This window comes from Papio anubis, chromosome 9 (genome assembly GCF_008728515.1).
Source record: "Papio anubis isolate 15944 chromosome 9, Panubis1.0, whole genome shotgun sequence".
In the NCBI taxonomy this organism is placed as follows: Eukaryota; Metazoa; Chordata; class Mammalia; order Primates; family Cercopithecidae; genus Papio; species Papio anubis.
The window spans coordinates 116,231,065-116,251,970 of NC_044984.1; the positions used below are offsets into that span (position 1 = coordinate 116,231,065).

The 20,906-nt window shown below is 51.3% G+C and overlaps 1 protein-coding gene across 1 annotated transcript; it reads right to left on the minus strand.

The window, feature by feature from the left end:
- Positions 1–388: 388 nt before the first annotated feature.
- HPD (4-hydroxyphenylpyruvate dioxygenase) lies at positions 389–20,600 on the minus strand. Its single transcript, XM_003907295.3, has 14 exons — positions 20,428–20,600; positions 20,294–20,320; positions 19,373–19,435; positions 18,945–19,049; positions 18,187–18,229; positions 17,935–18,017; positions 16,385–16,474; positions 11,401–11,504; positions 10,715–10,792; positions 8,115–8,277; positions 7,925–7,996; positions 4,473–4,595; positions 808–924; positions 389–714 (listed from the first exon to the last, which is right to left on the minus strand). The coding sequence occupies exons 1-14, from the start codon at positions 20,428–20,430 to the stop codon at positions 604–606; spliced, it is 1,182 nt and encodes a 393-aa protein (XP_003907344.2). The 5' UTR covers positions 20,431–20,600; the 3' UTR covers positions 389–603.
- Positions 20,601–20,906: the final 306 nt, after the last annotated feature.

Below are 20,906 nucleotides of genomic sequence, written 5' to 3' on the forward strand. Positions count from 1 at the left end.
TTTTATTCGTGTAGACACAGGTGAGGTGGCGGGGTCTTGCTATGTTACCAGGCTGGGCTCGAACTCCTGGCCTCAAGCGATCCTCCCACCATGGCCTCCCAAAGCGCTGAAATTATAGGTGTGAGCACCACGCCCGGCTCATCGCTTGCTTTATTTTATGAATTGCGTTTACCTCTCTACAAAAGCAGTGTCATCCGTCTTTCCCTCCAGAGTGCAAGTCCCCTTCCTTCCCTGGTTCCGGAATTCCCCTCTCAGCGCGACCCCTTTTGGCAAAGCGCTGGCACCCGCGGCTCCTCGGTCCCGCTGCGCTGGCGGCCGCCCTGGCCTTCCCTGGGCTGCCATGAGGCACTACTGCCTTAGGCGCGCAACATAAAACACAGACACCGCATTGGACCGGGGCATGCTTTAATCCGGAGGGCTGGAGCAGAGGGCGGCCCGCCGAGGGGCGTGGTCATGGTGGGCGGAGCCTTGGGGGCCGAGTCTACTGGTGGGCGGGACCCAAGGGGAGCAGCCAGTAGGGAAGTTGGGCGAGTTCCAGAATCAGAGGGCGTGGCTGTGTCTGCGGGTGGGCGGGGCCTCTGTGGGGAGGGCGGTGGGCGGGGCTTACATGCCGGGCACCACCCCATTGGTCTCCAAGTCGGTGAGGTTGCCCCGCAGGTTCTGCTCCTCCTCGAAAGCCTTGAAAAGTGAGTTGAAGTTGCCGGCTCCAAAACCCTGGGGCGGGAAAGAGAGGAGATGAGCCAGGGACCCAGAAAACCGAGTGTACTAGCTGCCTGTCCCCTTGGGCCTGCCGGGGACAAGTGGTACCTGGTGGTTATGGCGCTGGATGACTTCCAGGAAGAGCGTGGGCCGGTCCTGCACCGGTTTGGTGAAGATCTGCAGCAGGTAGCCTTTCTCGTCGTAGTCCACCAGGATTTTCAGCTCCTAGGCGGGAGACAGGGGTCTCTGCTAGGGGAGGCTGGCCCGCGCTCTGTCCTGGCACGGTGAGATCCTTGGAAAGTCCTCAGGGGCTCCTGTACCCCAAAAGTCTGGAAATGACCTCTTTTTCTGGCAGTTCCAGCCACCTCCAAATATATCCCCAAACTGTCCTATTACCATTCCCCTACTACAGTTCCTAAGGCACCATTCAAGACTGCTGCCTGCTTCTCATCTTGTATCCTTACAATCCATCCTCCCCGCAGACATTATTAGGACCACCCCCCCTTTTTTTTTTTTCAGACGGAGCCTTGCTCTGTTACCCAGGCTGGAGTGCAGTGGCGCAATCTCAGCTCACTGAAACCTCCACCTTCCTGGTTCAAGCGATTCTCCTGTCTCAGCCTCCCGAGTAGCTGGGACTACAGGCGCAGGCTACCATGCCCGGCTAATTTTTGTATTTTTTGTAAGACGGGGTTTCACCATATTGGTCAGGTTGGTCTCAAACTCCTGACCTCAGGTGATCCACCCACCTCGGCCTCCCAAAGTGTTGGGACTACAGGCGTGAGCCACCATGATCGGCTGAGGGGTCTTTTAAAAATCGGATCATGTCATTCCCCTGTTTAAAATCCTCCAGTGGAAATCGGAACCCTCATGTACCGCTGGTGGGACTGTAAAATGGTGCAACCACTTTGGAAAACAGTCTGGTAACTTCTCAGAAAGTTAAACATACAGTGTTGCTTCCTTAAAATACAGATTAAAAAAAAAAAAAAAAAAGGGTGGCTGGGCATGGTGGCTCATGCCTGTAATCACAGCACTTTGGGAGGCTGAGGCAAGTGGATCACCTGAGCTCAGTTTGAGACCAGTCTGGCCAACATGGGGAAACCCAGTCTCTACAAAAAAAAAAAAAAAAAAAAAAAATTAGCCTGGGCAAGGTGGCTCACGCCTGTAATCCCAGCACTCTGGGAGGCTGAGGCGAGTGAATCACCCGAGGTCAGGAGTTCGAGACCAGCCTGGTCAACATGATGAAACCCTGTCTCTACTAAAAATACAAAAAAAAATTAGCTGGGCATGGTGGCGAGCGCCTATAATCCCAGCTACTAGGGAGGCTGAGGCAGGAGAATTGCTTGAACCCAGGAGGCTGGAGTTTGCAGTGAGCCAAGATTGCACCACTGCACCCCAGCCTGGGAAACAAAGCAAGACTCTCTCTAAACAAACAAAAAGGAACAAGGAATTACCATGTGACCTAGCTACTCCTAGGTATATACCAAAGTGCATTGAAAACATGTCCATACAGAGCCTTGTTCACAGATGTTCACAGTAGCATTATGTATAACACCCCAAAAGTGGAAACAACCCAAATATCTATCGACGAGGAATACATAAACAATGTGTGGTCTATCTATACAATGGGAGATTTTTCAGCCACAAAAAGGAACGAAGCACTGACACACACCCCAATGCAGATGAACCTTGAACACATGCTATGGGAAAGAAGCTGTTCACAACAGGCCTATTTTGTGATTCCTTTTTTTTTTTTTTCCCCCGAGACGGAATTTCGCTCTGTCGCCCAGGCTGCAGTGCAATGGCGTGATCTTGGCTCACTGCAACCTCTCCCTCCCTGAGTTCAAGCAATTCTCCTACCTCAGGCTCCCCAGTAGCTGGGATTACAGGTGCCTGCTACCACTCCCGGCTAATTTTTGTATTTTTAGTAGAGACAGAGTTTCACCGTGTTAGCCAGGCTGGTCTTGAACTCCTGACCTCATGATCTGCCCGCTTCGGCCTCCCAAAGTGCTGGGATTACAGGCGTGAGCCATCGTGCCCAACCTTTGTGATTCCTTTTAATGAAATGTCCAGAATAGGCAAATCTATAGAGACTGAAGGTAGATTAATGATGCCTAGGGCCAGGGTGGGAGGGGGGAAGGGAACAGAAGAGTTGGGAGGTGCTGACTGAGAGGCTCAAGATTTCTTCTGGGGTGACAAAAATGTTCTAAAATTGATTTTTTGCCCAGGCTGGAATGCAGTAGCCTGATCATGGCTCACTGCAGCTTTGACCTCCTGGCCTCAAGTGATTCTTTCACCCCAGCCTCCTGAGTAGCTGGGACTACAGGCACGAACCACCATGCCTAGCTAATTTTTTAAAACTGTTTTTTTGTAGAGACAGGGTCTCCCTATGTTGCTCAGGCTGGTCTTAAACTCCTAGCCTCAAGCAACCTTCTCACCTCAACCTCTGAAAATGCTAGGATTATAGATATGAGCCACTGTGTCTGGCCTAACTGTTTTTGATTTTCTTTTAGACAGGGTATCGCCCAGGCTGGAGTGCAATGGCCTGATCATGGCTCACTGTAGCCTTTACCTCCTGGGTTGAAGTGATTCTCCCACTTCAGCCTCCCCTGTAGCTGGGACCACAGACACAGATCACCACGCCCAGCTAATTTTTTTTTTCTTTTTGTAGACACCCAGGTTTCGCCATATTGACCAGGCTGGTCTCAAACTCCTGACCTCAAGTGATCCACCTGCCTTGGCCTCCCAAAGTGCTGGGATTACAGGCATGAATGACCACACTCAGTCCTACAATGGATCTTTTGTGTTTATTTTGTTTTATTTTGTTTTTTTTTGCGATGAAGTCTCGCTCTGTCGCCCAGACTGTAGTGCACTGGCATGATCTCAGCTCACTGCAACCTCCACCTCCCGAGTTCAAGCGATTCTCCTGCCTCAGCCTCCTGAGTAGCTAGGATTACAGGTGCGTGCCACCATGCCTGGCTAATTTTTGTATTTTTAGTAGAGACAGGGTTTCACCATGTTGGTCAGGCTGGTCTTGAACTCCTGACCTCGTGATCCGCCCGCCTCGTCCTCCCAAAGTACTGGGATTACAAGCATGAACCACCACACCCAGTCCTAAAATGGATTTTGATGATAGTTGCATAACATAGCAAATAGCTAAAAATCATAGAATTGTACACCTTAAAAATATGACATGTTATGTGACGTATGTCAATAACACTACTAAAACCAAACCAAAAAACCCTCCAGTGGTTTCTGGCCACAAAAGAACAAAATCCAGACTCCTGAATAACAGCTCACATGAGGAACTTGCTCTTGCGTACCTGTCTGACCTAAGTCACCACTCAAAACTACTCATCCACTCTAGCCTATTCTTTCTGTTCCTCAGACGCTCGGGGCTTGCTCCTCCCTCAGCCCTTGCTGATCCCTTGGCCAGGAATGAACGCCCTTCTTCCCGCTGTTTACGTGGTCAGCTCCCGCTCATGATCTAGACTTCACTCAAATGTCACCTTCTCAGAGAGGCCCTCCCTGACCACTCTCTGTAAAGAAGCCCCAGGCCGTCTGTTTGAACTTCCTGCACTGGCTATCTCTGACAGTGCTTTTATTGTTTATTTGTTTGTCATCTGTCTCCTCCTTCCACATACGCCCCAGAATAAATGTCCCTTGCCCGCAGGGACTTGGTCTGGGCTCCCCTCCGGGCTGAGACGATATTTCTGAAAAGATGGAACGCAGGGGTTGTACTCCCCATAAGGCTGCGGATCCTGCCTGGGTCTCACCTCCAGGACATCAATGTTCTCCTTCACCTTGATCTTGGCCGTCTTCAGCTTCTCCCGCAGTTGTTTGTAGTACGTGGAGGGAACAGATAAGAACTCCATGCCTCTCTGTCTCAAGTGGCGAATCTGTTTCAGAGCAAAGTTGAGGTCAGCCTTCGGCCTCCAAGTTCAACTCCCTTAGCCAGGTGGAGGTGCTGGGTCATCAGGAGGCAGGGTCCCTATCCTAGCTCCCCTCAACTGCCAGGATGCCGTGTGGCCTCTTCCCCTTTCTTCTGTCATGGGCCCCGTTAGAACAACTGCTAGATTTATAGAACACTCACCATGTGCCTGCCTAGAGCACTTTTTTTTTTTTTTTTTTTTGAGATGGAGTCTCTGTTGCCCAGGCTGGAGTGCAGTGGCACAATCGTAGCTCACTGCAACCTCTGCCTCCTGAGTTCAAGCGATTCTCCTGCCCTTGCCTCCCGAGTAGCTGGGATTACAGGTGCCCGCCATCACTCTCAGCTATGTATTTTTAGTAGAGATGGGGTTTCATCACGTTGGCCATGTGTGTCTCGAATTCCTGACCTCACATGATCCACCCACCTCGGCCTCCCAAAGTGGTGGGATTACAGGTGTGAGCCACTGCGCCCAGCCTGAGCACTTTCTACATATTCCCTCATTATGTCCATGCAGCAATCTTTTGAGGCAGCTGGAGGACTATTCTCTCATTTCATAGCTGGGAAAACTGAGGCATCAAAAGATTAAGGATCTATTAGGCCAGGTGCGGTGGCTCATGCCTGTAAGCCCAGCATTTTCGGAAGCCGAGGCGGGCAGTTTACTTGAGGTCAGGAGTTGGAGACCAGCCTGACCAACATGGTAAAACCCTGTCTCTACTAAAAATACAAAAAAGAAGGCCGGACGTGCTGGCTCACGCCTGTAATCCCAGCACTTTGGGAGGCCGAGATGGGCAGATCATGAGGTTAGGAGATCGAGACCATTGGGCTAACACAGTGAAACCCCATCTCTACTAAAAATACAAAAAAAAAATTAGTCCAGCGTGGTGGTGGGTGACTGTAGTCCCAGCTACTCAGGAGGCTGAGGCAGGAGAATGGCGTGAACCCAGGAGGCAGAGCTTGCGGTGAGCCGAGATCACGCCACTGCACTCCAGCCTGGGCGACAGAGTGAGACTCCGTCTCAAAATAAATAAATAAATAAATAAAATTAAAAATACAAATACAAATACAAAAAATGTTATCCAGGAGTGGTGTCATGCACCTGTAGTCCCAGCTACTCAGGAGGCTGAGGGAGGAGAATTGCTTGAACCCAGAAGGTGGAGCTTGCAGTGAGCCAAAATCGTGCCACTGCACTCCAGCCTGGAAGATAGAGCAAGACTCCATCTCAAAAAAAAAGAAAAAAAGATATATATATATGTGTGTGTGTGTGTATATATATATATGTGTGTGTGTGTATATGTGTGTGTGTATATATATGTGTGTGCGTGTATATATATATGTATATATACTTGAGAGACAGGATCTTGTTCTGTCACCCAGGATGGAGTGCAGTGGCATGATCGTAGCTCACTGCAACCTCAACCTCCCCAGGCTCAGGTGATCCTCCTACTTCAGCCTTCTGAATAACTAGAACCACAGGTGTGCACCACCACACCTGGCTAATTTTTTGATTTTTTTGTAAAGATGAGGTCTTACTGTGTTGCCCAGGTTGGTCTCGAACTTCTGAGCTCAAGCAGTCCTCCCACCTTGGCCTCCCAAAGTGCCTGACCCCCCAATTTAAATGTGCTATGCCCTTCACCCTTGCTGTCCCAATTCCCTGCTTTACTTTCTTCCTGGGTGCTCTCTACCATCTAGCATTTATATTTTACTTATTTTGTTTATTGCTCTACAAGGGCAGAAACTGTTATTCGCGGATGTATCCTAAGTACCTAAGATAGTGCCTGGTATATAGTAGATGCTCAATAAACATCTGTTGAGTGAATGAACGAATGAAGTTGCTAAGGTCATGCAGTGAACTCGATTGGCACAGTCCAGGCTCTTGTCCACTCTGACATAGTGTCACTTAAGGAAGGCGTAGGACCCAGCCTCCCCATGCTCCATCTGTCTGGATCTACAGATGCAGAACATTTAATCTGGCTGAAAGGACAAAATCAATCTTGTAGCCTAATTTCCTCCTTTTTTTTTTTTTTTTTGAGAAGGAGTCTCTCTGAGTTGCCTAGCTGGAGTGCAATGGTACGATCTTGGCTCACTGCAACCTCCACCTCCTGGGTTCAAGTGATTTTCCCGCCTCAGCCTCCCGAGTAGCTGGGATTACAGGCATGCACCACCACAACCAGCTAATTCTTGTATTTTTAGTAGAGATGCAGTTTCACCCCGTTGGCCAGGCTGGTCTTAAACTCCTGACCTCAAGTGATCTGCCTGCCTTGGCTACCCAAAGTGCTGGGATTACAGGCATGAGCCACCATGCCCAACCCCCTAACTTCCTCTTTAAAAAAAAAAATTCTTTTTTTAGGGTTGGGGGAAGATAGGGCCTCACTCTCTGTCACCTAGGCTGCAGTAAAGTGACTCAATCATAGCTCTCTGCAGCTTTGAAATCCTTGGCTAAATGGATCCTCCTGCTTCAGCCTCCCAAGTAGCTAGGACTACAGACATGAGCCACCAAGCCTGGTTAATTTTGTTTATTTTGCGGAGACAGGGTCCCATTATTTTGCCAGGCTGACCTCTAACTTGTGGGCTCAAACAATCCTTCTGCTTTGGCCTCCTGTGTAGTTGGGACTACAGGCATGAGCCACTGTGCCCAGTCCTAATTTCCTTTATTTATTATTATTTTTCTTTCTGAAGTGGAGTTTCACTCTTGTCACCCAGGCTGGGGTGCAGTGGTGCAACCTTGGCTCACTGCAACCTCTACCTCCCAAGTTCAAGCGATTCTCCTGCCTCAGCCTCCCGAGAAGCTGAGATTACAGGCGCCTGCCACCACGCCCACATAATTTTTATATTTTTAGTAGAGACGGGGTTTCACCATGTTGGCCAGGCTGGTCTCAAACTCCTGACCTCAGGTGATCCCCCTGCCTTGGCCTCCCAAAGTGCTGGGATTACAGGCATGAGCCACTGTGCCCAGCCCTGATTTCCTCATTTTTAAGGTAAGGCAACTAAAGTCCACAGACAGCACTGAATCTCCCAGAGACACAGAGCAAGCCACTGGCAGAACTGGGACCATCACCCAGGCTTCCTGATACCCTGGCACCTGCCACTTCCAAAGCCCAGGGGTTCTGTGGAGACTGAACTCTCTGGGGTGGGTGGGGCTATGCCTGCCCATGAGTTGCAGGAAGCAGTGAGGGTGTCTGTCAGTCTCCCAGCCCAGAGAAGTGGGCCCAGGACTGCCGCCACTCGTCTCTTGATTTTGCAGAGACCGTCCCTGGCTCTAAATGAGAGAGGAATTCGGACGGGGAAGGGGGTTCTAACCGCTGTGATGATGTCTTGGGTGTTGAGGGCGATGTGCTGGACCCCAGCGCCCCCGTTGTAGTCCACATATTCCTGGGGGAGGGAAACAAGGAGACCACTGTCATTTGCCCCGTCACCCACATCCCTGACCCTGCAAGAGCCCCCAGACCTCTTCCCTGCTCCCCTTTCCCCCAGCCAGGGGCAGCCTCACCTGGATCTGGGACTTCTTCTTGCCAGGCGCTGGCTCATTGATGGGCATCTTGATGGACTCTTCATAGTTGGCCACCACAATGGATCGCAGAGAGCTATATTCTGTGTGCACCTGCGTGTCATCCACAGACCAGAAGCGGTGGAACTGCAGGTTTTTCAGGTACCTGTAGGGTGGGCGGTGGGACACATCTGCTCTGAGCGCCTCCAGGGACGGCCTCCATCACCCCGTTTCCACCTTCCAGAATCTGTCCCTGAGCAGGCTCCAGAAAGGAGATGCCATTGCCACCATACCCATCAGAGATTTAGATCTTTCTGTTGTTGTTGTTGCTCGAGACAAAGTCTCACTCTGTTGCCCAGGCTGGAGTGCAGTGGTGTAATCTCGGCTCACTACAGCCTCAACCTCCAGGCTCAATTCCTCCTCCCACCTCAGCTTCCCAAGTAGCTGGGACTACAGGCGTGTGCCACCACACCTGGATAATTTTTGGGTTTTTTTTTGTTTTTTTGTTTTTTTTTGTGTTTTTTTTTTTTTTGAGACGGAGTCTCACTCTGTCGCCCAGGCTGGAGTGCAGTGGCCGGATCTCAGCTCACTGCAAACTCCGCCTCCCGGGTTCACGCCATTCTCCTGCCTCAGCCTCCCGAGTAGCTGGGACTACAGGCGCCCGCCGCCTCGCCCGGCTAATTTTTTGTATTTTTTAGTAGAGACGGGGTTTCACCGTGTTAGCCAGGATGGTCTCGATCTCCTGACCTCGTGATCCGCCCGTCTCGGCCTCCCAAAGTGCTGGGATTACAGGCTTGAGCCACCGCGCCCGGCCAATTTTTGGGTATTTTTATTTTTTGTTTTTTGAGACAGAGTTTCGCTCTTGTCACCCAGGCTGGAATGCAGTGATGCAATCTTGGCTCACTGCAACTGCCACCTCCTGGTTCCAAGCGATTCTCCTGCCTCAGCCTCCCAAGTAGCTGGGATTACAGGCATGCACCACCATGCCCAACTAATTCTTTGTATTTAGTAGAGACAGGGTTTCACTGTGTTGGTCAGGCTGCTCTCGAACTCCTAACCTCAGGTGATCCACCTGCCTCAGCCTCGCGAAGTGCGGGGATTACAGGCATGAGCCACTGTGCCCAGCCATATTTTTTGTAGAGATGGGGTCTCACTATGTTGCCCAGGCTAGTGTTGAACTCCTGGCTTCAAGCCATCCACCTGCCTGGGCCTCCAAAGTGCTATGATTCCAAATATGGGCCACCACGCCCAGCCTAGATTTGTGCCTTTATGATGACACTTTTCCTTCAAGTGGAAGTGTCTTGGAATGAAATACATACAGGATGGCAAGGCTCCCACAGATGGAAGTAAAGTGTTTTGAGAAAAAGGCCCTTGCAGGCCGGGCGCGGTGGCTCACGCCTGTAATCCCAGCACTTTGGGAGGCCGAGGCAGGTGGATCACGAGGTCAGGAGATCAAGACCATCCCTGGCTAACATGGTGAAACCCCGTCTCTACTAAAAATACAAAAAACTAGCTGGGCGTGGTGGCGGGCACCTGTAGTCCCAGCTACTCGGAGGCTGAGGCAGGAGAATGGCGTGAACCCAGGAGGCGGAGCTTGCAGTGAGCTGAGATCGCGCCACTGCACCCCAGCCTGGGCGACACAGCGAGACTCCGTCTCAAAAAAAAAAAAAAAAAAAGAGAGAAAGGCCCTTGCTTTTTCCTCTGGGTTGTGGCAGCCTTCCTCCAAGCCTCCATGGACTGTGATGCCCCCAGGGTTCCTCAGGGAGGGCCTGTGGGTTGCTTTGGGCCTCAAGTCCACTGGTCTCCATGTTGACAGTTTTATAGTGAATAAATGCATCAGTGGCCTCAGGCTAACTCCCATCATTTTGTGCTGTATTTTCCACTTCCATTTTATTTTACTTTATTTTATTATTAGTATTATTACTTATGTTTAGATAAAGTCTCGCTCTCTCACCCAGGCTGGAGTGCAGTGGTGTAATCCAGCTCACTGCAACCTCCACCTCCCTGGTTCAAGCAATTCTCCTGTCTCAGCTTCCCAAGTAGCTGGGACTACAGGCACACACCACCACATCCAGCTAATTTTTGTATTTTTAGTAGAGATGGGGTTTCGCCATGTTGGTCAGGCTGGTCTTGAACTCCTGACCTCAGGTGATCCACCCGCCTCTGCCTCCCAAAGTGCTGGGATTACAGGCGTGAGCCACTGTGCCCGGTCTATTTTATTTTATTCATTTATTTTTTGGAGACAGAGTCTTTCTCTGTTGCGCAGGGTGGAGTCTCACTCTGTTGCCCAACTTCCACCTCCAGGGTTCAAGCGATTCTCCTGCCTCAGCCTCTTGAGTAACTGGAATTACAGGCGCCCGCCACCTCGCCCACCGAGTTTTTGTATTTTTAGTAGAGACAGGGTTTCTCCATATTGGTCAGGCTGGTGTTGAACTCCCGACCTCAAGTGCTCCTCCCACCTCGGCTTCCTAGAATGCTGGGATTACAGTTGTGAGCCACTGCACCCAGTTGTATTTTCCACTTTACTGCAAGGACCAGGTAGTGGGCCATTCCACCATGGGGACCCGTCATCTTCACGCAGAGAGAGAGGGCCAGGGTCTCACCATTCGGAGGCGGACACCATCTCCTGATCAGGCTGGTTTCCCACAATGTGGTCGATAATCTCGAGACTGCATTTGGGCCTGGGAAGGGAAGAAAATGGGGGTGAGAAGGTGGCTACCCCCCAGATTGCTCCCTTCTCCATGACCCCTCAATAATAATAATAGCTCACACTTCTGTTTTCGGAGTTTTATTTTTTGGTAGAGATGGAGTCTCTACACAAAGACAGATTCTTTTGTTGCCCAGGTTGGTCTAAAACTCTGGAGCTCAAGTGAACCTCCTGCTTCAGACTCCCAAAGTGCTGGGATTACACGTGTGAGCCACCGCGCCCAGCCTCACACTTATGTAGCATTTACTATGGGCTGGACATTTTATTTTGTCAACTCGTATACTATTACGGTCCCCATTTTACAGATGAAGAAACTGAGGTCTAGAGAGATGAAGCGACTTGCCCAGGGCGAAATGGCTGTGAAGTAACAGAGTTGAGATTTGAACCCGGGAAAGTTTGGTTGCAGAGGCCATGGTCTCAGCTTCTATGCCACCTCTTCAAGCACCCCCAAGGACTTCCAGGAATTTCCTAGTGGGCTCCATTCTGCCCCAACACACATGCACAGTGGACATGGAGGAAGGGGCATTACTTTTCACAGTACCTCAGGGCTTTCCACCCACCTCTGCCCCGAGAGACACTCACAGTTTAGGAAGTAGGGGGTCCATGAACACTGGGGCCTCATATCCAGGCAAGAATTGGCCGGTGTAGTTCATCTTCTCCACCAGGGTGTGTGTGGTGTCCCCATACTACGGATGGAAAACAGCCTGGCTCGGCCCCTGGGCACCCATCCCCGCCGAGGACAGAGCACATTTCATAGCGCTAACGTAGCCCTGGGTTCCAACCCGTATCTGACCCTAACCAGATGCGTGATCTTGGGCAAGTCACTTCTCCTTTCTGAAACAAACTGCAATCTGTCACTTGTTTGAGAGTTTCTGTGAGGGCAGGGACACTGTTTTGCTCATTGTGGTGTACCCAGCACCAAGCTCAGTGCCTGGCACAGGGGAGGTGCTCAATGAAGCACCTACTTCATTTATTTCAGTAGGTCAACTAGATGAAGAACGCAGGAGGGCACTGGATTAAATTATACTGAAGAGTGGCCGGGTGCGGTGGCTCACGCCTGTAATCCCAGCACTTTGGGAGGTGGAGGCGGGTGGATCACGAGGTCAGGAGATCGAGACCATCCTGGTAAACACGATGAAACTCCATCTCTACTAAAAATACAAAAAATTAGCCGGGCGTGGTGGTGGGTGCCTGTAGTCCCAGTTACTTAGGAGGCTGAGACAGGACAATGGCGTAAACCCGGGAGGCGGAGCTTGCAGTGAGCGGAGATCACGCCACTGCACTCCAGCCTGGGCGACAGAGTGAGACTCTGTCTCGAAAAACAAAAAAACAAAAATATTATACTGAAGAGCTCTGTCAGTCACTTTAGCCACTTTTTTTTTTTTTTTTTTTAAGGCAAAGTCTCGCTCTGTCACTCAGGCTGGAGTGCCTTGGCATGATCTCAGCTCACTGCAACCTCCATCTCCCAGGTTCAAGTGATGCTCCTGCCTCAGCCTCCTGAGTAGCTGGGATTATAGGCGTGCACCACCATGCCGGGCCCACCTCAACCTCCCGAAGTGCTGGGATTACAGGCGTGAGCCACTGCACCCAGGCTTTTTTTTTGAGATGGAGTCTTGCTTGTTGCACAGGCTGGAGTGCAGTGGCATGATCTTGGCTCACTGCAGCGTCCTCCTCCTGGGTTCAAGAGATTCTCCTGCCTCAGCCTCCCAAATAGCTGGGACTACAAGCATGTGCCACCACACCCGGCTAATTTTCCTGGCTAATTTTTTTTTTTTTTAGACAGAGTTCTGCTCTTGTTGCCCAGGCTAGAGTGCAATGGTGCGATCTTGGCTCACCGCAACCTTCGCCTCCCAGGTTCAAGTGATTCTTCTGCCTCAACCTCCCAAGTAGCTGGGATTACAGGCATGTGCCACCACGTCCAGCTAACTTTGTATTTTTAGTAGAGACGGGGTTTCTCCATGTTGGTCAGGCTGGTCTCGAACTCCCAACCTCAGGTGATCTGCCCATGTCGGCCTCCCAAAGTGCTGGGATTACAGGCGTGAGCCACTGCGCCCAGCCCCACACTTGGCTACTTTTAGTGTTGTTTTACTAGAGATGGGGTTTTATCATGTTGGCCAGGCTGTTCTTGAACTCCTGACCTCAAGTGATCCACTCACCTTGGCCTCCCAAAGTGCTGGGATTACAGGCACACTCTAACCATTTTTATGTTTAATTTTTTAAACTTTTTAATTTTTTTTTATTTTTCTTTATTTATTTGAGACGGAGTCTTGCTCTGTCGCCCAGGCTGGAGTACAGTGGCACAACCTTGGGTCACCGCAACCTCTGTCTCCCGGCTTCAAGTGATTCTTCTGCCTCAGCCTCCCAAGTAGCTGGGATTACAGGCACCTGCCATGCCCAGCTAATTTTTGTATATTTAGTAGAGACAGGGTTTTGACACATTGGCCAGGCTGGTCTCAAACTCCTGACCTCAGGTGATCCACCTGCCTCAGCCTCACAAAGTGCTGGGATTACAGGCATACTTTAACCATTTTTATGTTTAATTTTATTTTTAACTTTACAAAAAATTTTTTTATTTATTTATTTTTGAGACAGAGTCTCACTGTCAACCAGGCTGGAGTGCAGTGGTGTGATCATGGCTCACTGCAGCCTGCATCTCCTGGACTCAAGCAATCCTCCCACCTCAGCCTCCCATGTAGCTGGGACCACAGGCATGCTCCATCATGCCTGGCCAATTTTTAATTTTTTGTAGAGATGGGGTCTCACTTTGTTGTCCAGGCTGGTTTCAAATTCCTGGGCTCAAGCAGTCCTCCTGCCTTGGCCTCCCAAATTGCTGAGATTACAGGTGTGAGCCACTGCACCTGGCCTATTTATTTTTTATTTGTATTTTTAATTTTTGTAGAGATAGGGTCTCCCTATCTTGCCCAGGCTGGTCTCGAACTCCTGGCCTGAAGTGATCCTCCTGCCTCAGTCTCCCAAACTGCTGGGATTATAGGTGTGAGCCACTGTGCCTAGCCCTTTATGTTGAATTTAATCTGGAGGAGGTAAGAGCTACAATTGTCTCTGTATTACAGTAACACAGGTGCTGGCCAGGCGTGGTGGCTCATGCCTGTAATCCCAGCACTTTGGGAGGCCGAGGCAGGCAGATCACGAGGTCCGGAGATCGAGACCATCCTGGCCAACATTGTGAAACCCCATCTCTACTACAAATACAAAAATTATCTGGGCATGGTAGCGGGCGCCTGTAGTCTCAGCTGCTTGGGAGGCTGAAGCAGGAGAATGGCCTGCACCCGGGAGGTGGAGCTTGCAGTGAGCCGAGATCGCACCACTGCACTCCAGCCTGGGCGACAGAGCGAGACTCCATCTCAAAAAAAAAGGAAACACAGGTGCTAAACAGAATTGGTCGTCTTTGCTGAGTGTCTAACGTGCTAGGCACTGTTCTAAGTGCTATACACAAATGACCTCATTGGATCCTTTTTTTTTTTTTTTTTTTTTTGAGACAGAGTGTTATTCTGTCACCCAGGCTGGAGTGCAGCAGTGCAATCTCGGCTCACTGCAACCTCTGCCTCCTGGGTTCAACTGATTCTCTCACCTCAGCCTCCCAAGTGGCTGGGACTACAGGTGCACACCACCACGGCTGGCTAATTTTTGTATTTTTTTTTAGTAGAGGTGGGGTTTCACCATGTTGGCCAGGCTAACTCCTGACCTCAAGAGATTCGCCCACCTCAGCCTCCTACAGTGCTGGGATTATGAGCGTGAGCCACTGCACCCAAAAAAAAAGAAAAAAATTGAAGAAAACAGCTTGGCATGGTGGCTCCTTGGATCCTTACGATGACCCTATGAGGAGTCATAGCTGAAGATACTGAGGTTTGCAGCCATGAAAAGGAACGAGATCATGTCCTTTACAGGGACATGGGTGGAGCTGGAAACCGTTATCCTCAGCAAACTAACACAGGAACAGAAAACCAAACACTGCATGTTCTCACTTAGAAGTGGGAGCTAAGCAATGAGAAAACATGGACACATCACGGGAACAACAGACACTAGGGCCTGTCAGAGGCGGGAGGTCAGGGAGGGAGCACACCAAGAAGAGTAGCTAATGGATGCTGGGCTTAATACCCAGGTGATGGGATGATCTGTGTAGCAAACCACCATGCACACGTTTACCTATGTAACAAACCTGAACATCCAGCACATGTACCCCAGAACCTATAATAAAAGTTGAAGAGGCCGGGCGCGGTGGCTCACACCTATAATCCCAGCACTTTGGGAGGCCAAGGCGGGCGGATCACGAGGTCAGGAGATTGAGACCATCCTGGCCAAAACGGTGAAACCTCTACTAAAAATACAAAAAATTAGCCGGGCATGGTGGCAGGCGCCTGTAGTCCCAGCTGCTCGGGAGGCAGATGCAGGAGAATGGTGTGAACCCTGAGGGCAGTGGGTGCTTGCAGTGAGCCAAGATCGTGACACTGCACTCCCGACAGAGTGAGACTCCGTCTCAAAAAAAAAAAAAAAAAAAAAATCAAAGAAAACAGCCGGGCACGGTGGCTCATGCCCGTAATCCCAGCACTTTGGGAGGCCGAGGCAGGGGGATCACTTGAAGTCAAGAGTTTGAGACCAGTCTGGACAACATGGCGAAACCCTGTGTTTACTAAAAACACAAAAATTAGCCTGGCGTGGTGGCAGACGCCTGCAATCCCCGGGAGGCTGAGACAGGAGAATCACTTGAGCCCAGGAGGCAGAGGGCAGTGCAGTGGGCTGAGATCACGCGACTGCACTCCAGCCTGGGCAACAGAGTGAGACTCCATCTGAAAAAAGAAAAATAAAAGGCCGGGCGCAGTGGTTCATGCCTGTAATCCCAGCACTTTGGGAGGCTGAGGCAGGCGGATCACCAGGTCAGGAGATTGAGACCATCCTGGCTAACACGGTGAAACCCCGTCTCTACTAAAAATACAAAAAAGAAAAAATTAGCCGGGTGTGGTGGCGGGCACCTGTGGTCCCAGCTACTCAGGAGACTGAGGCAGGAGAATCGCTTGAACCTGGGAGGCGGAAGTTGCAGTGAGCCGAGATCACGCCACTGCACTCCAGCCTGGGTGACAGAGCGAGGCTCCGTCTTTAAAAAAAAAAAAAAAATTTGAGGAAAACAAAAAAAGATCCTGTGGAGGCACAGGAAAGTTGAGCGCATGTCCCAGATCACATAAGCGTTCCAGTTCCAGTCCTTGCTCATTTAAACAGAGTCATAGAGAGGTACAGTAATATGCCCAACGTCACACAGCTCGTGTGGGATCTCATGTCCTCAGACCCCATCCTTCTCCCTTCTTCAGAGCCCCTGCCTTCACCCCCTTGCTGTCATCCTCCCACCCTGGGAGGAAGGGAAGCCTGGGAGGAGTGGCTGGTGGCTCCTACAGCCCCTGTACACTGGGCCAGGCATTATGCGGGACAGACTTGAGGGACAATGTCTGTGCTCCGAGGCCCATGGGTGGGATGGTTTGATGGAGTCAGCTGTGGGGCTCCTGGCATCTCAGTGGTGCCGACAGCAGGAGGGGTGGGGCCACCAAAGGCAACTCACCGTCTGCAGCACAGCAAACTTCACCTTCCCAAACTTGTCTTGCTCTACCCAGGGCTCCCGCACGATTTTGGCGCCCCGTTCCCGTGCTTTCTGCAGAGAAGATGGGATTGGGGAAGTGGTGAGGGCCGGAGACTTCCAGAACCCTTGCCTGCTGCTCCTGCCAGGAGGCCTCTGTGTGGTCCTGCAGGCCCCTCCAGTTTCTCCAGCCCCAGGTAGGAACCCCAGGCAGCTTCACTCATTACCCCCAATACTCATGCTCGTTTGGCAAGAAGGGAAACTGAGGCCCAGGCCCAGAGTTGGGGCTATGGGAGACAAACTAGGTAAGGATGGGTGTCTGTCCTGCCTCTGCTAACTCCCCCTGTGATCATTCCCCCTCTCTAGTCCTCAGTTTCACCATCTGTAAAAGAATGGTTGGATGAGAATAAGAAGATGATTCATGCATTTATTTAGCAAAACTGTACTGCCTGACAGTGCTTATATCATGCACCAGGCTCTGTTCCAGATGCTAACCTTGTTCATCCTCGCAGCAACGTTATGAAAAAGTAGTATTATCATCTCCATTCTCTAGGTGAGGACGTTGAAGCACAGAGACATTAATTCACTTGCCTGAAGTCACACAGCTAAGATTCAGACCTGGACAGCCTGGCTCTGGAATGCACACTCTGAATCTCTAGGCTGCCTCTTGGGTACAGTGTTTGGTTTAGAGTTGTGCTCAAGAAATGGTAATTCTGAGGTCAGGCAAAATGGCTCACGCCTGTAATCCTAGCACTTTAGGAGGCCAAGGTGGGCAGATCACTTGAGGTCAGGAGTTCAATACCAGCCTGGCCAATATGGCAAAACTCCATCTCTACTAAAAATACAAAAATTAGCTGGGCGTGGAGGCGCGCGCCTGTAATCCCAGCTACTGGGGAGGCTGAGGCAGGAAAATCACTTGAATCTAGGAGGTGGAGGTTGCAGTGAGCCAAGATCGCACCACTGCTCTCCGGCCTGGGTGACAGAGCAAGACTCTGACGCAAAAAAAGAAAAAGAAAAAGAAAAAGAAAAAAAAAAAAAAAAAGGAAATGACCAGCCTGACCAACATGGAGAAACCCTGTCTCTACTAAAAATACATAATTAGCTGGGTGTGGTGGCACATGCCTGTAATCCTAGTTACTCAGGAGGCTGAGGCAGGAGAATTGCTTGAATCCGGGAGGCAGAGGTTGCGGTGAACCAAGATCATGCCATTGCACTCCAGCCTGGGCAACAAGAGCAAAACCCCGTCTCATTATAAAAAAAAAAAAAAAAAAAAAAAAGGAAATGGTGATTCTGATCGAATTTCCTCCTTTGACAACCCAGCTGTGGTTAGCCCCATCTGGCAGCTGTGGAAACTGAGGCTCAGAGAAAGTGAGGACACACAGGAGAGGACAGGACACCCCCCGAGCCCAGGTGTGTGTCACACTAGCATCTGGGCTTGTCACTGTGATGCAGCAGTGTCCTTCCAGCCCTGACCAATGGGGTCCCCATGGCAGACGGAGGACTTCGTCTCCCAGTGTGTCCAGGTGCATTCTCACCTGCACGATGTAGTCACAATCTTCCACCTCAAACGCGATGTCCTTCACTCCATCGCCGTGTTTCACCAGGTGATCCCCCATCTCTATGGCCGGCAGGGAGGGGATGGCACTGGAGTCTAGGTCCCCTCACCTGGCTTTCAGTCTCCATCCAGGCCTTGAACCCAGAGCCCACCCATGGAGCCATGCATCTACCCTCCCCAAACCCGGACCCCACCCACAGAGCCACAAGTCCACCCTCCCCGGGCACCTCACCTTTGTTCCAGGGGTTGAGTGCTGAGGAGAGGACAAACACAATCTAAAACACAAGGAGAAGGGGGTGTGGCTAGTGGTTAAGGGGGGCATGGGGAGGTGCACCCATCAGCCCCTCCCTGCTGACCCAAGACACCCCTGATGGAGCAAAAGGACTCCTGGACCTGGGTTCTAGCTCCTTCTCTGCCTTAGTTTCCCACACTGGTCCTGAGGGATGGGGCTTGCAGCCATGCCAGACCCCCTCTGGATCCTCAGAGGAGCTGCCAGGTCAGGTCTCTCTTGGGGAGAGAACTCCAGGGACCCCATCAGTCAAGGCACTACTTAAAATTCCTCCTCTGATAGCCCAGGTTTTCTGAGCACCTGTGGGGTCAGTGTTGGGCCAGGCTGAGGAGGAAATGAAACTAGGAGGGACCCTGTTGCATGGCTGTACAAAGGTGCCAGCAGGGGGGTCGGTGGGAGCTGAATTGTATGTTTTTTGCTGTTGTTGTTGGGGTTTTTTGTTTGTTTGTTTTTGGTATTGGTTTTGTTTTTGAGACGGAGTCTCGCTCTGTCGCCCAGGCTGGAGTGCAGTGGCACGATGTTGGCTCACTGTAAGCTCCGCCTCCTGGGTTCAAGCGATTTGCCTGCCTCAGCCTCCTGAATAGCTGGGATTACAGGCGGCCACCATCATGCCCAGCTAATTTTTGTATTTTTAGTAGAGATGGGGTTTCACCATGTTGGCCAGGCAGGGGTTGGGGGCTGTCCTGGGGGTGGCAACTCACCTTCCCTTGTTTGATTACATGGCTGACCACCTCCCGGGAACCGGTCTCCAGGCCCCTGTAGGCTAGAGGTTCAAAGCCCATCTTGCTGCAGTAGAATGACGCGGCCTGAATCACAGGGTTGCAGCAGGGTTCATGAGGGTCAAGGGGCCAGCCTGGGGGACTTCCGGAAGAGAGCCCCTGGTCCCCCTCAGCCTGCCGGCCCTATTGCCTCAGGTGCAGAGACCCTCCTGGGAAGAAAGACTGCTGCCTGCACATTTTGCTGACAGATAACTTTCGAGCTGGTGTAATTAGGATTCAGAGCATCTGGCCCACCCCTGGCCTGATCCTCCCTCCCAAGGGCCAATCACAGACCTGCTGGAGGCCTGCCCTTGTCAGGTGGCCCTCTGCCCTCCTCTCTGCTCACTCCAGTACCTTGCCCCGGCTTCTACCTGCTTGGCGTTGCCAACCCAGAAGGTCACGGAGTGGAAGTGGAGGAATCGGCCTCTCTCAGGCTGCAGAAGGAGAGAAGAGGTGAGGCTGAGTCCCTGAAAGTGAGTCTAGAAAAGTGCGGGTAGAGTAATGTCCCCTAGCCACCCTCCTTATCCCAGCCTCAACCACAGAACTCAGGAGCAGTGGAACCTCATGCAGCCTTGCCAAGCCTCAAAAGAGGTTTTTCATGTGGAAGTTGAGCTCCTGGGTGTCTTGGACGGGGAAGCCCCCTCAGGAGGCCTGCCACGGTTTCACACAGGGAAATAGCCTTACGTTGCAGCAATATGGATTTAAGTTAGACCTTAGAAAGAACTTCCAAATGGGATTAAGAGATTGGCAGTCATTTAAGAAGGGGTACAAGTTTTGTTTTTGTTTTTGAGATGAAGTTTTGCTCTGTTGCCCAGGCTGGACTGGAGTGCTGTGGTGCAATCTCGGCTCACTGCAACCTCCGCCTCCTGGGTTCAAGCGATCCTCAGGTTCAAGTGATCCCCCCACCTCAGTCTCCCGAGTAGCTGGGATTACAGGGTTACGCTACCACGCCCGGCTATATTATTGTATTTTTAGTAGAGACAGGGGTTTCCTCATGTTGACCAGGCTGGTCTCGAACTCCTGACCTCAAGTATTCGCCTGCCTTGGCCTCCCAAAGCACTGGGATTACAGGCGTGAGCCACCATGCCTGGCCAGGATACAAGTTTGTTAGGAGGGTGAGGTTGAGTCCAGCTTAGTCTGGGGGAGCCCCAGGGGTAAAGCTGAGTGTGCAGTCATGCATGTCACATATCCACTCCAGTCCTTCCTCTTCTACTGATAAAACCCCAGTCTCCCTGCACTCCAACCCCCTTCTAGACCCCGGCCCCTACATTTCCCACATTTCCCCTGCTTACCTTTGCCCCTTTGTCACTGTAAGTCGTCTAAGGAGAAAGAGAAGGACAGTGAGACTTGTAGGCTCCAACACAAGGTGCTTCTGGAAGTGTTACTGAAGATGTCCCACCCAAAGGGACATAGTCATGGCACTTACCATGATTGATCTTAGTCAAACTGCCTGCTGCGAAGACTGGGACTAGCGGCCTGGGGAGTGCTGGGCTGGAGTATTTAACCCCAAGCAGGTCCCGCCCAGGCCTCCTGGCATACCTGGGGGATGGGGTAGGGAGCTGAGCCCAGCCCTGGAAGGTTCCGGGCCTGGGGGCCTCTGATCCAGCCGCAGCCTCATTGAACAGGATGGTGTTGCCAGGCCCAGAAAGGGGGAGTGACGTCCACTAGTCAGTGGGAGGCAGAGTCAGGGCCAGAAGCCAAGGGCAAGCTTTTCCAGGACAGTGGGACCGTGACCATTACCGCCCAGAATCCAAAGCTCAGAAGCCAAGGTCGGCTGGAGTGCAGTGGTGGCTCCAGAACTCTTGCCTAGAGGAAATTTGAGGGGGAATTTGGAGACTGGCCCCGAAGTCCTGTTTGCAAAGCAAGTATGTGGTTTCTATTCAGGATGAAAGTGCTGTATTTCAT